This window comes from Vicugna pacos, chromosome 12 (genome assembly GCF_048564905.1).
Source record: "Vicugna pacos chromosome 12, VicPac4, whole genome shotgun sequence".
Lineage (NCBI taxonomy): Eukaryota > Metazoa > Chordata > Mammalia > Artiodactyla > Camelidae > Vicugna > Vicugna pacos.
In genome coordinates, this window is record NC_132998.1 from 17946704 (window position 1) to 17963848 (window position 17145).

A 17145-nucleotide genomic window follows, 5' to 3' on the forward strand; every position below is an offset into this window, starting at 1 on the left:
TGTATTTGAAAGTTGCTAAGAGAGTAAACCTAAACCCTAAGAGTTCTCACCACAAGGGAAAAACAAATTTGGGGTGGTATCTATATGAGATGATGGATGCTAACTAAACTTATTGTGGTAATCATTTCACAATATACATAAGTCAAGTTGTTAAGCTGTATACCTTAAACTTAGTGCTGTTCGTCAATTAGATCTCAATAAAACCGGGGGGGGGGGGAAGAGCTTAGTAGTAATTAAATTTAGTTCAGTTAATTAGATCTATATTATCCAAGATACGAGAGAGGAAACAAGACATGAGATACATTCTACCCATCTACCTATCTATCTAAATAACTAGACAAGTAAAAGAAAAAAAAGATCATCAGTGAACTACAAAGGGGCATAAAATTTTATAATAAGGAGGGAAGAAAAGTGGAAGCAAGGGAGAGCTTGAGTCTTATTACCTAAAGCATTATTGATTCCACTGAATGAAGCTGAATTTTTGAAAGAGGGCCATGGAAGTTGGGCATACTTCAGTAGGGACAGGGTAAGGGGAAAATGACACCTGATATGTGGAAACAACATAATTCACATTTTCACATTTAAATAAGAAATATGTTAAAATTTTCTTCTACAGCAAGAAGCAAACTGTTCTCCTGGGACATTCTAATAATCTTTGAATACTTTGCTTTTCGTTTTGACAGCCAAAAGCAAAACTCTCATGGCTGTTTCTTTACTGATACTAAATTATCTCTCTACGAAACTTGACTGCAAGCTCTCTGAAAGCTAGGACAGTGTTGCTAACGCAGCATTTGACACAAGTAGATGCAGAATGAATATTCAATGAAATTAAATAAACTATGAGAAAGCCAGTACAGAATCATATTCTGAAAATACATGCCTTAAAACACCAGTCCTAAAATACGCACCGGGAAAAAAATTTCAAGTTTGACAAATTATGCAAACTTTATTATTCATCCTCCTTTCACAGATCACTGATGAGCATATTAACATTAAAATCTCTGGAAAATGCTGAAATGTCTAAACCAACCTGCCTCTCTTAAATTTAGCACTTTCCAAACATGGTGGGGCTAATAGAATCTTTTTTTCCTTCTTCAGGCCATTAAAACGCTTCAGAATTATTATTCTATCAAATACTTTGGGAATTCTCTATTAGAGTCCGTAAGATAAAAGTATAAAACTGAACAGAAGAATGAACTACAACATTCTTGAAAATTTAAGCATATCACTGAATATATCTTCAGTTCCACCAGACTTTCTATATACTACATGGTCTCCCAACCAAATTGCTTAAAATTGTATTAATGGCAGTAAGAGAAGATAAACTGGAAACCTAAATATTTAATCCCCTCTCTGCTCATAAAAATGAATCTACACAATGTTTCTGAAGTACAGAGACCATTACTTAAATAGCTAATATAAAATAAAAAGATTGTCACAACTAGATAGACACACAGACACACAGAGTTATGCTAAATTCTTTCCTAGCATCAAAGTCCTTTTTTCCTTAAGCCTTATTTTTTCAAACCAGATAGTTTACAGAACCAAGGTCAAAATTCTCAAGTCTATTTCTCAAAAAGCAGGGATCACTGAAATGAGCAACTACGTAGTAACTGCCCAAGAACAAATGTGACTATCTGAGTCCAGAAGACAAAGCATCATAAGAATTTCCCCATTGCTTTATCTCTAGCATAGAGAAGTGTTCATTTAACTTGTAGCACGTTTTAGACAATGCTATGAGACTGATGCTTCTGTTCAACACTACTGACGTAAGTGACTTACAAACACACTAATCCCAAACCTACTCCACTCACCTTGCCTTTGGTCCAACAAAAGATCGTGCCTGACCTGTGACCCTACACATACATACTTTTAGAATTATTTACTTCTCATTAATTCAAAACTTAGCAAATTATATGCATTATTTTAGAGAAAAAAATAAGGAGGCTACTAAAAAAGTCTTTCTAAACCTAAGGTCACTGACTAGTCAGTCAAGATCCTGTCAAGCAATGAAAAAAAGAGTATAAATAGAATACTTAAAACCTGGAAAAGGTAAGGGGAGGGAGTGCAGCTCAAGTGGTAGAGTGTGTGCTTAGCAGGCATGAGGTCCTGGGCTCAATCCCCAGTACCCTCATTAAAAAAATAGTTAAATACATAAACCTAGTTACCTCCCACACCCCCACCCCCCCCAAAAAAGACAAAAAACAAAAACAAAAACAAAAACAACCCCACAACAGTGGCACTGTTGACCTTTACACAACATTGTAAAATGACTATAACTCAATAAAAAAATGTTAAAAAAAAAAACCTGGAAAAGGTGGATAATGAGATTTTTTTTTTTAACTGAGAGATAAAAAAGAGAAAAAGTATAAAAAGTGATACCAAAAATGACAGGGGGAAGAATAAATACATCTTAATAAAGCCTGGCTAATTGAAGATGAAGTATTTAGCAAACAATAAATTAATACTGTTGAAAGCTTTTAGTTTTAAGTACTCTGAGAAAAATTATCAGATCAAAATAGCCATTTTAAAGCACATATTTCTACTATTAACATAAAAACCATTATTCAAAGTTATTAAGGAAAATGGGCAAAATGACCCTACTAAATTTACTACTATATGGTTCATGCTTTTAAATAGTGCTGGAAAGGTACCAAAGAGGGACAGCTTGATATTTTTGAAAATTTACTTCAGATTATTCATAAGTATCTACTGTTATAGCTACAGTAACAAGGAAACCTTGACCTATTTAAGAATAACCGATATCTCTATGACAGGTCAGCATTTTAAAAAAGAAAGGCTCTATTTCTGTAAGTCTTCACAGGGTTTGTACGGTTTATACTTTATATGAGCAGTGCACATTAATTACTTTGGAAAGGATTTTTTCATAGTGTGTGAACGTGTATGTAGGCGTACAACTTGTACATCAAATTCCAATGCTTGATCTCTTTTATTGAAGGACATTCTGTAAAAGGCATCCAAAAACATATTGAAAAGCCAGAAATCTCCAAGTATATATGATTTGTCATGGTACACAAATTTTTTTTACATTCTCTGGCTGTCATTCAAAATAATTCCTCTAGTACCAAATCCCGAATCTAAAAGTTTACCTTTGCCCATGAAACATCTATATTTCCCTATTAGAGATATTACAGGTTACAGATACATTTTCCAGTTCACTTTCAAGTATTTTAATGGAAATATTTTATAAACAGTATTCTGTGGACTCAAAAATATTCTCATTTTTTCGTACTCAAGATTCATGAACGGTCACAGGTCAAATAAGGCATACTTCCATTTCTTGGGATACTTATGAGATAATCTGCATAGAGCATAACATGCAATACAAATACAGCCCAAGATCCAAGGCTTACTTAGATTTTTGTTCTGAATTCAGCGGTTTATGACAAGTGGTTTAGCACGATTTCTAGAGATGACTTTTAACAGCAAAAAAGCAGCATACAAATACTGCATTTTCCTTACATTCCATACTTACACTGTTCTTACACTTCTAAACTACTAGACATTCAGACACAGTGTAATTACTGAATTCAGAGTCATTCACATTCACACTACTACCATGTGTGTTAAATCTTAATAATCCATGAAGATGTTTTCCCCAAATATATTTTAAAACACTAGAAGAAACCAAAATTTCTGTCCATAATTTAAAAGCCAGACAAAACTCTCAGATGTGAAACATACCGAAGAAATTATGCCTTACCTCATACTCGGAAATTTCAGGTAAGTTACTTTCATCTGCCTTCTCGAGCTTTTCAGCAGCCCACTTGCTTGCAGCCTCAGCAAGTTCCTTTTCGGTTAGCCTACTGGGTTTGTCTAACACCTAATAAAAAGAAGAGAACAGTTCTGTTACAATTCTAGGGGGCTTTTAAACTTCAAATACATCAAGAAGTATACCCACTTACACTCAAAATCATATAAGCCTTCAAATTTACACGGGAAAGAAGCACATTCTTTATTTGCTTTTCCAAAATTATTCTACACAGGATTTCTTTAAGTAGCAATTTGTTTGGGGCATATAGACTAGATTTGACTCCTAATCTCACACATATAAAGCTTCAGAAATTCATCTAAGGAAGAAAAGACACTGACAACTAATATACTAACAGTATTTAAAATATATAAGACCTTATGTTGATCTTCTACTATTTTCCTTCTCCAACCACACAGCATACTAAACAAGATATGGGATTTGGAGTTACAGACAAACCTGGGTTTGAACAGCAATCTCATCACTAGTGAGGGTAGATATTTTACATACATAACTTTCGACACTGTGAGCCTTGGTTTCCTCATTTACAAAACAGGGATTAATAATATTCACTCTTAAACAAAGTAGCTGTAAGAATCAAGAGAAATAACAGCCCTGATAGTATCTAGTATAATGCTTGGTACTTTAATTTTGTCTCCACCTCTTACTTCTCTAAAATCACATCACTGATTCCAAATATACCTCCCCTGGATGACAGTGTCAGTAAAAATCCTCATATTATGGTACACTCATTTTTAAAGTGTCTGTACATGCAAACCAAAAAAATTTTTTAATTAAGTGGAATTCCATGAAGGTGGATACGGTAGACTCTACTACCCCAACTTATAAACAGAAAAACTGAATGTCAAAAGGTTAGTGATTTGCACATAGTTTCAATAAATGCTGAGCTGGACCTTAAAACTAGCTCTTCCAGATGAATAAGGCCCTTGACCCCCTTCCACAGTTTATTCAATTCATCAAAAAACTGGCTTGCCATCCATATTTACTGGAAGATAATCACAATGTGTCCACAGGGAGTGTTTCCATGGCCATGGAACACAGCCACGAAGGAAGCCAAAATCTCTTCATTCCAAAGCCCTACCCACATACAAGGTTAAAAAGGTATAAACAATATCTTTATTATTACATAGTAATAAGGTTAAAAAGTTTCTAAAAAATAAGAAGAAACACATACACAAATATCTTTTTAAAAACATACCTCACTTTTTGGAGGTATTATCTATTTTGAAGAGAAAATTACAAAGCAAAAGCAAAGCAAATGTTGCAAGTTACCTCTAGAAAGAAGGAAGCAAAATCTTCTATATCTGAATTCTTCTATTCATCTGCCAATAAATGTGTATACTTGAGAAACTCTCATTTGAAACTAACTTCTAACAGCAGAAAATAAACTCTGAAAATTTATTCCTACAGGAGGGCAGCCATAATGTTTAAAAGAAAAAGTCCTCCACCAAATCAGGAAATCTAGGCAATAAAGCTCCCTACAGCTAGTATGTAACCTGGAAAGAGGACACAGGACGCTGTACGTCCCTAATACAATGATCATAGGTCTAAAATTCTGATTCCATTTTAAGACAAAAATGCAAACATCTACGTAAACTGTCAGGTGAAGAAATCTAAAATCCATTATGGTTAGACTTTATGGTTAAACGTATACTTTAACATGTACCACAAAGTCCTATGCTGTAACATATTCATATTGTATTGTAGTTCAGGGGAAATAAATATTTCAAATATCATAATTTCAATATTCATAGTGACTTAGACAGGTAAGCACTATTTACTCTTCATTCATTTCTACCTGAACAAAACCAAAAACAAACAAACAAAAAGCCAGTCTTTCAGGTGGATAAAACACCCTTGGTATGGTAAGAAAGAACTAAAACATCCAATCCAGTCAATCTTTGGAATTCAAAATCCAGCATTCTAACATCATCAGACTTCTAGAGAAACTCCAAACACACAAACTGTCACAAAGACACATTTTTCTTTTTTTCATTTGAGGCAGAGAAGCAACTGCTCCCTGAACACCAGCACGGACTGCCAGGTGAAATCTATTCTTGTGGGAAAGCCCAACATATCAGAGACAGAAAGACAGGAAGTGAAGAAAGAAGAGAATAGAATAACAAGTTACAGAAAGAGAGAGTGTGAGATCGGTGACGAGAACCTCACCAACACCCTCCAAATTTTTAAGTTTTGAGGATTTAGAACCATGGATCATCTTTTTGTCGCGTTTTGGGATGCTGGGAAGGAAGGAATGAGAAGAATGATGCAGTGAAGATTAGCTATGTCCTTAAGAAAATTATCTAACATCTGAGTCTTTTATATAAAATGGAGATATATATGCTACCTTTTTTAATTGCAAAATAATCACAACCATAGGATTAGATAACACCCGCATCATGTCATGTCATTACCATTTCTTTTTTGTGGCAAGAACATTAAAGATCTCTCAGCAAGTTTCAATTACACAATCGAGTATTATTAACTATAATCACCATGCCGGACATTAGATTCCCAGAACTTACTCATCTTATAGCTTCAAGCTGTACTCTTTGACCAACATAACCCCCTTTTCCTCCACCCCTCAGACTCTGGTGACCACCCTTCTTTCTGCTTCTGTGAAGACTTCTTTAGATTCCACATACAAGTGAGACCATAATACTTGTCTTTCTCCGTCTTACTTATTTCACTTAGCATAACGCCCTCAAGGTCCACCCATGTTGTCATAAATAGTGGAATGTCCTTCTTTTTCGTGGTTGAATAATATTCCATAGTGTATATACACCATATTTTGGTCTTTGTTTGTTCGTGTGTGTGTGTGTGTGAATGTGTGTTTAAATGGAGGTACTGGGGATTGAACACAGGACCTCATGCACGCTAAGCATGCACTCTACCACTGAGTCATTACCCTCCCCTTTATACCATATTTCCTTTATCTATTCTTCGCTGAGGACCACTCAGGTTGTTTCCATGTCTTGGCTATTGCTGAATACTGTCAGTGAACCTAGAAATGCAGGTATCTCCTTGAGATGCTGTTTTCATTTCCTTTGCATATATACTCAGAAGTGGATTGCTGGATCATATGATAGTCCCTTTTTTTTTTTTTTTTAAGGAATTCCCATACTATTTTCCATAGTGGCTGTACAATTTACATTCCCACAAACAGTAGACAAGGGTTTCCTTTTCTTCACATCCTCTCCAACATTTGTTATTTGTATACCTTCTGATGGAAGCCATTCTGACAGGTGTGAGGTGATAACCTCATTTTTGTTTTGATTTGCATTTTGCAGCATTGAGCACCTCTTCATGTGCCTGTTGGCCATCTGTGTGTCTTCTTTGGAAAAATGTCTATTCAGGTCTTTTATTAATTTTTTGATTGGGTTGTATTTTTGATATTGAGTTGTACAAGCTGTTTATATATTTTGAATATTAACCCCTTGTCAGTCATATCATTTGCAAATATTTCCTCCCATTCTGTGGGTTGTTTTTTCATTGTCAGTGGTTTTCTTTGTTGTGCAAAAGCCTTTAAGTTTAATTAAGTCCCATTTGTTTGTTTTTGCTTTTATTTCTTTTTAGGATTTTCTATATATAAAATCATGTTGTCCCCAGATAGTGACAGTTTTACTTCCTCCTTTCCAGTTTGAATGTTCTTTATTTCTTTTTCTTGCCTAACTGCTCTGTCTAATACTAAGCTGAATAAAAACAGTGAGAGTGGACATCCTTGTCTTGTTCCTGATCTTAGAGGAAGTGTTTTCAGGTTTTTGCCACTGAGTATGATGCTGATCATGTCAGCCTGACATAAATGGCCTTTATTATATTGAGGCACATTCCCTCTAGGCCCACTTTGTTCAGAGTTTTTATCACAAATGGATATTAAATTTTGTCAAATGCTTTTACTGCATCTATTGAGATGATCATATGATTTTGACCTTTCATTTTGTTAATGTGGTGTATCATTCTTGCATTCTTGGAATAAATCTCACTTGATCATAGTATATGATCTTTTAAATGTGCTGTTGATTTAGTTTGCTAATATTTTGGTAAGGGTTTTTGCATCTATGTTCATCAGGGATATTGGCCTGTAATTTTTTTCTTTTTCTTGTAATGTCCTTGTCTGGTTTTGGTATCAGGGTAATGCTAGTCTCATAAAATAAGTTTGGAAGTGTTCATACCTCTTCTATTTTTTGGAAGAGTTTGAAAAGGTATTCTTTAAATGTTTCAGAAAACTCACCAGTGAAGTAATTTGAGAAAATTATTTAACTTCTGAGTCTTTTATATAAAATGGAAATATATTACCTATCTATATTATAGAATTTTTGTATGAATTAATAATAGAAGAAAATGTATAATATAGTATCTAGAATCAAGTAGTTATGCAATAAATGTTGGGTCTCTGCCTATAAACTCCCTTCCAAAATGAATGCAGTTTCTCAAATATGCCCATCTGAATATTCATTTCCACATGGCTAGGGTCAAGATGAGAAGGAACACTGTTAGGTACCAACTTTAGCAAAACCTGTGGAAATAATTCTATAAGAAAACTGCTCGTTTACTCTAGTGGCTACTTTCAAGCTGTGGTTACTTAAAATTTAAGTTTTTAAATGCAGCGAATTACCCCCAAATTTAGGTATGACAATAAAGAATAAAAGCATCTGAACTAGACAGTCATTTACTCTGTAATTCCTTTTTAAAGTGATTTCAGAAATATAACAAACCTTTGATGAAGGAACTGCTGAAGAACTCGAGGGTGAAGTGTCTCTTGATGTTTTCAAAGACTGAACAGGTCTCTCTTTACCTATATAAGAAAATATAAAATGCAATATTCTACCTTATTTGTTTTCAATTAGAATGATTTTGTAACTGAATAAACAAGGGGCAAGTGTCACACACTTATTTTAGTACTGAAATCTTTATTACATTATTAAATTAAATCTGTTAATATCAAAATCCAGCTATCTCTCTCAGAGGCTGAAAATTTGAAATAACCTAGAACCAAAGGACAGTATATATGGCAATCTAAGCCACACCAATGCCAGTTAGCAAATGTGGAACCACTAAGAAGACCTCAAGAGAAGCAAAAAACATTTTAAAATCATAAATGCTTCCTCCTCCAAGTTCTGAAAAGCTAATGTTTAATATATTACACTAAAAATCCAATGGAGGTTCTTAGATAGATACCACCAAAGAGAAGTAGCTAATTAAGCAGCAGCTCAAAGAGAGAGGCATGTAGGAAATTTAGCAGGTATTCCTGAAATGCTTAGTCAGCTTAAAAAAAATTAAAAGTAGAAAACTATAATTTAGAGCACTAATCCAGTGCCTGATATGAATGAGTATCCAAATATGTGTTAAATGATTAAAAATAAATCTGTATGAGATAGTCACTAAACTTTATCTTTAGTCACTTCAGACACTCACACAATACTCTATGTATACCACTGTTTTTTATAGAAACTTGAGCCAGAAAATAAATTTAAATATTACTTTAGCCAGTTCAATCTCAACAACAAAAAATAAGTTTAGTTAAATATACAATCTTAAAAATAACGGTGAGCTGTTACTGACAGAAAAGCACTGCATTAAATTGTCTATATGTCAAACGGGACATAAATCCTCTGCTCTTAACTGCTAGGAAAACTTTAATTACGGAGAAGAGGAAAAATGAGCACCAAGTTCAGAGTGACACAGAAACTGGTCAAGACTAGATAGTGGGTTAACGCCAGGAAAGCAGTCAAGAGCAAAAGCATAGACAAAACCACCCGGAAACTGAGGCAAAGCCAGCTTCAGTCCAAAAAGCCTCTTAAGCTCTTCCTGCTCTGGTCGGTTAAGTACGGGCCGGGAGGGCTTCCGACCACCTGGGACCGCAGTGAGTAACATCTTCCAATGTCCTGCGGACCCAGAAAGGCCTTCTCAAGACCCCCCCACCCCAAGCATGACATTTGGCAACGTGTGAGGATACTTCTGATTACCGCAGTGGGTGGGAATCACTGGCACACGGAGAGCAGAGGCTAGGGATGCTGCTACACACCCTACAAATGCCCAGGACGGCTTCCACAATACAGAATAACCCAGCCTCAAATGTTAATAGTGCTGAGGGTGAAAACTCCTGCTCCAGGCACAGTACTCCAGCTCTACAGCTCCAACGGTCTTAACAAAGACATAACCCTAGTATCTTTTTTAACTTGTGGTACCGTTAAGAGTCTTTCACACTAAGCTAGTTTAAACGTTCTTACAGACCTTTAAAGTCAAAAGTAAAATGATACCACCACTACAGCCCCAAATGACTAAGAGCATGGTTTATTTAGTCATTCCTTACTGTATTTCCATTGCACGTGGCAAATTCTGCATCATACTGTGACAATGTCAGTCTATTCCATTGCACCAAAAGCCCCCAAAAGAACAAGTACCGTAGTTTATTTATTTCTGAATACCCAAAGCCTACCTAGTCAAGTCCTTTAAGAAAAGAGTAGGCACTCAAACATTAGGTGAAAAGATGAACTATTTTTCTACCCTTAGGATGCAATGACTTCCCCATCCTATTCTGATAAGCATTGCCTTGAAAGAAGATGAGGAGCTGGACCAATCAGCAGAGCACACTGTGTTAATTAAAGGCAAGTCGAAATTCCGGCACATAGTAGCTGGACACAGCAAAAAACCTTTCACAAGCAGCTGTTAATCTCTTATTTAGCATTTGCTCTACAAACAAAATATCAGCACTCCAGGTATGCCAAGAATGGTGCCCAGTGTAGTCTTAGAATCTTTCATGATTTTAGCTGCGTAAGACTAACTTAAGCAGATTTCAACCAATCTCACTGTGCAGAAGCAAAGGAACGCTGAAGGATAGGGCAGGTGGTTTATCAAATATCCACACATATTCACATATACCTGTTGCATGAAGGGAAGGGACAGGCAAGAAAGCAAAGGACAAAGAAAAATAATGATACAGATGGCAGCTGAAAGAGCACAAAAAAGGTAAACAGAAATACCCTGATCCTACTGTTGTAGCACTTGTCTATTCCACAAATCTCAGCCTCCCATGACGTGGCAGTTCTTGACCAGGAATGGTCAGCCCAGACAACAAACCCACATATCCCCCCAATCCTACTGAGTCTGATGCTGTTCAACTCTGGTCCCAACAGCAGACTTAACAGCACAGTTATAACACTTCCCCATTTCTATAACCTCTATCAATTCAAGCCCCCCACCCTTCACAATCCCAAATCAAAATCTAGCTCAAAACTCACCTCTTTCTGGCTTTCCTTCATTCTGCCGTTTGTAGGAGGCACCAACACGCACGGACTCTAGGGAAAGGTGGGCAGGGAGGAATTAACACCCGCACCTCTGTGCCCAGGAGGAATAAGAGAAGAACCCAGAAGTACGAGCAATGAGAACAGGAACTTCTGAGCATTTGCTGGTGACCTTAACCTTTTTCCTATCCTGCCTTCAAGTTGGGCTGCCTGGCCAACCACCACTGATGAGAAGTAAGTCACAGAATAGGAGAAAATCTCTATGTAAGATCAGAAGCTAACTGGGCCCAACAATAATGATGTACAAAGATGAGGCTAACCAAGGACAGCATACGCAGAAAATAATGAGAATAGGATAAGACATGGAAAATTAAAGACAGGAATCACGTCTTACTCATCATTGTAAGCATTTAGTCTAATTTCCTCCATAAAGTCAACATTCAAAGGATTAAAGAATGACACCACAAAACTCAAGAATGAAAGATCAATCACCAGTAGAAATCAAAAAGGACACCCAGGAAGGTTTTCATGCTATATCATATCAGTTTCCTGGGCATACAATGGCTACCTGCAAGTAGTCATTCTGACTTGCTCTCAACAGGCAACCTATTACTACTAAATCTTACTAATTCTTTTTATACAAATCCTCTTATAGATAGATTTTCTTCATAAACAAATTCACAGCTACTCTCTTGGTTGAACTCCCAATTATACTGTATTTAGAATCTTGTAAATATTTTGTTAGTTTCCTTACCTGCAAACTCTTAACGATGCTGATGGAATCAGCTTTCTAAACAGCCTAAATATATTAGTAGGGGCTCTCAGATACTTCCCAGTAAGATGCAAACTCCTTATCATTTATTTCAAATTATTCTATTATAGACCTTAAATTGCCAATTTTATCTTTTTTTCTGAGAAAATAACATGTTTTCTGAATCACTTTGGCAATGTCAGCACCTTGCCTTAAAAAAATGTTTGAAGAAATATCACATAAATATTGCCATTCTACTTTTGCAAGAATGTTCTTTAAGACACAATATCCTCTCTCATTGCTCACTGATCAGTCATCAGAAAAAGTTCTGTTCCTCCTGAGCAGCTGACTTATTTTATCTAAGTTTTGCTGTGAACACTATTTTTGCCCATTTCCCCTTTGTTTTAGGCAGATCCTTAGTTCACTTATAGCAACTGCTGACAGCCTTATCATAGGCATCTATTTCATAAATTATTAACTTTATTTTATTTTCATATCCTTATTTCCCTTTTTTATAAATTCTTCATCCATTTACTTAATCCTGTTTTGTTAAGTGTTTATTTTGTTAACCTGGCCTTAAATTCTTTGCAGATCAAGTGAGTAGGAGAAAGATATTTTTTTATAGGAGTGTCTGGAGTCTGTGCCTGGCTCACATTAGCTGGTGAGAGTGAACTGTCTGTAGCTCATCCAAACTCTTAAGTTCAGTTACCCAACACTGGCAGCCTGAAATCAGCCATGGTCAAAGTACTCACTCCAGGTATCGGCAAATGTCATAAATCAGGTGTTTTACCCTAAAGAGTCAGCTGACCAACACACCACTGGTGCTGTGTTGATTGATTTTGATTCCAAATTTGAGAGACACTGCAGGAATGACTACATTTAACCATGATTCCCATCCATGTTGTCTTAAACAGGCCTGGGCTATTTAACAGTATCCTAACAGACTAGTAAAATCACTCAGCGGAATCCAGCTCAAATTGTAGAATCACTAACAAGTTGTTGTTTTAATCCAGTAAGTTTTAGAGTATTTTTTTAAACACAAGAGAAACCCACTGTGCTTAAACTCTTCATCCAAGAGATTCCAAAGACTTGCTAATGTTAAAACTAAAGGTCTTTCTTGTTGTCTTCTACTACAGCAGATTATTGATTTATAAGCAAGCTTTTCTTAATATTTTGCCATTTGCTTTTTATGCCTTTGTACTTCCCGGTCTGTCCTCCTCCATCTTCCTAACCACATCTTTCTCTTTGTTTGTTGACTCTTCCTTAAACACGAGTTTTCCTCCTAACCTCAATCCTTTTTGTTTTGTTATTCTTATGTGGCACCAACCAACACTAGGAAGACAAATGTCTCTCAAATCCACTTCTTTTGATATTTCTATATTCCTCTATATTTCTAAATGACAGAATGCTACTCCTTACCTATTTAGCCATTAACTCAAATTCACCTCACACATAAGCAGACACTAACTCCTGATTTAGAGAAGAGCAAAAGGGATCCACACATCCCTGCCTTTGCTGTGACTTGTAGAAGAAAAGGAGTTCCAAATTAGCATGAAGGAAAGACACCAGGAAAGAAAAATTCTGAAGTTGGCAGTATGGAAATCAAAATTCAAGTCAATATATTGGTGAGTGAATGAATAAACAGAGACAAAGAAAATGAACAAGCATTTCAAATTCTGGCTCCACAGATCAAGTACAAGGTTCTTCCCAGGCAGGTGAAACGAAAGCTAGAGGAGTGGTTTAATATTGCAATAAACATCTAGAAGTTCTGTAAGAATTTAATAATATTTGCTAACTCTTTGATAGTTGATATGAATATCAATACAAAGTTTGATGACTTTTTGAATATAATAACTGCAAGTCTGATACGATCTTTCAGAAATAATTTTCTTGCTGATGTGTTCTCCTGTTGAAAGCAATGATGAACCTAACCAGACTCATCCAACACTATCAAGTGTTATTAACTACTGATAACCCACACAGGAGCAAAACACACAGCTAGGAAAACAAACTAAAACCATCACTGGAGATGCTAAAGTTAGGGGCTCTGTCTTGCAAATTATTAAATTCTTGGAACAGTGCCTGGTGTATAAGAGCAAAACCAGATACTTCTGAAAGTCTCGTTAATAAACAAACAAACTTAATAGCACAGGTAGTACATTCACCTCTCTTGACAGCTGAAGCTTTACAAGAGAAAGTCAGATGTGAGCAAATGAAGACGTGGTGGCTACATGGATACTAAAGAAACAAGGACTTCTTTTTCTGGATCATGGATGAAGACATGCAGATTCGGAGTTCTTGGTTAGGAAGACCATGATTTCCCAGAGATCTACTGGTTTATTCAAGAAGGTATGAAACAGAAAAATGGGGAACACACAAGAAAAATGCTCCTTGTGGTAAAGATACCAAAAAACAACACACACACACAAAAACGACCAGATAGAGGGGTAGTGAAAGCTTTGTACAACACTTCTGCTTCCCCAAAATAACCATCTTTAGGAGGTGAGAGATCTGACAGGCTGAAATAAAGGCATATTAACTATGAATATGTGAAAATGTATTTTTAAAGAGAACTTTCCTTTAATAAATACATTGATTAAAACCGCATGGACTTACTTTTTAAAATACAAATAAAACATTACATCACCTGCACATACTATGAATGTGTGCTACTGACAGAACATATTAAGTTCCCAAAACAGGGATGCTATAAATGCCTATACATAGGAAAATGTCCTTAACTGATTACTGTTTCAGAGCCTCCATCATTTAGGTGCCAGAAAAGCTATATTTATACTCCCAGGATTCACCCAGAAAACTCACAGCCAAAGCTTTTATGACTAAATAAAAGAGTTTCAAACAAAAACAATATATTGTAGAATCTAATTCAATTGCACCTTAATAGCCCGGATCAGTTAATGGTCCAAGATTAAATTATACTTCAAGTACTCCCCAGGAAACAGCTCATCCCAATAATCCTTCTCCACTTGCATCCTTCCACCAACTTCTATCCATCCTTCGGCAGCACCTAAAATGTCTACTCCTGAGGACCGACTTATCTCCCTCACGAGATCGTAAACTCAGAGGGCAAAGACTGGATCTGTCTTGCTTGGCAAACCATTTATGTGAACTATATTTCTGTTGCACGATTTTATGAGTATTAGACACATTAAGAAAACAGGTTCCCACTGCACAGTAAACATGATCTGTCTTATTTCCATATTCCCATTACCACTCTGTACCTGCACAGAAAAGCCTTCTTTCTAAAAGCAGGAGTAAACCTCTAAATTTTATTGGAATTTCAATCATAATCCAAAAACTCATGTGGACTTCCAAATTCATTCACAGCCAACAAGTCTTAAGACGTATCTTTTCCCATTACACTGAATTTCAATAACAGAGTCTATCTTCCAGATAAACTTTTCTAAAAATAGTATTTTAAATTATTGTACATTTCCAGTTATCTTAGAAGATGTGCTTTCAAAAAGGATTAATGCTGATAAATAAGTCTTCAAAGTGTCTTCCATTCTTAACAGTGGCTGCTGATATCAAGAAAATAAGGGAAGGCTGAGTTACAGCAAGTCAGAGCTATAGAAAAAGGTATAGATCAACAAAAACAATAAACTTGCAAGTCTTTCATAGTAATGATATTTTAAAAATTCAACCAAAAGGTCATATAGCCTCCTTAATATATGACTATCACTGGTAAATCTGACAGTAATCTGTAGCAAATGTTTAGAATTAATTAACCAAGAGTTTTAAACACTTACATAATCATCTCTAGGAGCCATAACAGATTTACAAAAAAAGCAAGACAATCTTTATGTCATTGTTTCCATAGAGGAAACGCTTTGTAATCCTCAAGTGGAAAGGAAAACAAGATGTGGAATCACAACTGCCTGAATAACAGCAAACAATGCAGATAAATGGTTGAGGGAGGTCTCTAGAGGTTTCTATATTGGGTCTTATGCTACTCAACATAATTATAAATGATTAACACAAAACACATGAAGCATACTTCCTTTGCAGACAGAACAAAGCTGTTCTTATCTGCTGCTAAATATATAGGATCACCAGAGATTTTAAAACCTCTATGGAAGAGAATTGTAAGCCAAAGTTAATTAGCTGAAATTCAGCATTCCTAGATTTTTTTTTTTAATGAATTAACTACAAACAAACAACTGCACCTGAAAGAAGTACCAGCTGCGGCCCATTCTGTTTTAGACTGCTATGTGTGAAAATGGCTTGGGCTTCAGCTGCCTACAGTTTCAAAAAGGGCCAGTAATACAATGTGGCTGACAAAATTAGAAGTTCAGTTCTGGCATCACAACTTAAAAGAAATAGAAAGAAAATCAGGAAAGCAAAAGGTCTGAAAACCATGTCAAATAAAAGGAACAGATGAAGGAACTAAATATATCCAAACCTGGGGGGAAAAAAAATCAAAAAGATTATGACGGTATTCTTCAAATACACAAAAAGTTACAACATAAAAAAAAAAATCTTTATGGCTCTAAGACAAATTACTAGTACTAAGCAGATGTTACAGGAAAAGATTGCAATTGCTTTAAAAAATGAGCTATACAAAAATGGAAGGACTAATTGTGATATAGTAAACAAGACAGAAAGTACTTCAACAAAAAGTCTCCTATATCCATATAGGAGAATAAACTTAGTGATCTCTGGTGTCATTATTAATGCTATTATCCTAAATAGAAGATAAATAACAAAAGTATAAGACAGGAAAACAATGAGATTCACATGCGAAAGGGAAGGGGAAAAAGAAATAAGTATCTAAGAGAGTTGACAAATGGGGAGATGTTTGGTTAATCAGAATTAAACTTCAAGTAAACATACACAAAGTATATATAACAAAAAATGTTAACTCTAACAGCATCATAATAAACAAGGGGAAAGGAAATGAGGCTAACTAGGACAACCTATGCTGTTATGATATAAACAATAAAGAATGAAAACTAGTATCGTAGTCACAGCTATGACCAGGTTGGTCCTTCTAAGTTATAATAAGAAAATTCTTAAACATGAAGCACAATGTATAAACAGTTTGATTTAAGAAGATAATTTGCCTAAAGTAGTACAAAGTTCCATAGGATTAACCCAAAAGGTTAAGTAGATAACACCCGTGGACATGCGTGGACACGCATGCATGCATGTGCACGCAAGCACAAAACGGGAAATAAGCAGTTAAGGTGAAAAAGTAGCAAAAATCATTCTGTGACTTATAAATAAGCCCATAAGAGATATAGTAAACACAGAGAAGAGTTATGAAGAATTAGTCTTTAAATAGTTAAGGGCCAAGGACAAACTGCTGGTGATCATTAAAATAAGTAAAATTACTC

The 17145-nt window shown here is 35.6% G+C and overlaps 1 protein-coding gene across 9 annotated transcripts in view; it reads right to left on the bottom strand.

The window, feature by feature from the left end:
- PPHLN1 (periphilin 1) overlaps positions 1-17145 on the bottom strand; it is a 119915-nt gene that overhangs the window by 44204 nt on the left and 58566 nt on the right. For 5 of the 9 annotated variants that reach the window (XM_015238042.3, XM_006202868.4, XM_015238040.3 and 2 more), the window contains 3 exons: positions 11035-11091; positions 8509-8588; positions 3725-3844 (listed from right to left, as the gene is read on the bottom strand). In XM_015238042.3, the coding sequence (XP_015093528.1) occupies positions 3725-3844; positions 8509-8588; positions 11035-11091 (257 nt within the window). The remainder of the gene's footprint in view (positions 1-3724; positions 3845-8508; positions 8589-11034; positions 11092-17145) is intronic. The other 4 variants (XM_006202872.4, XM_006202869.4, XM_072972976.1 and 1 more) reach the window with 1 other exon arrangement.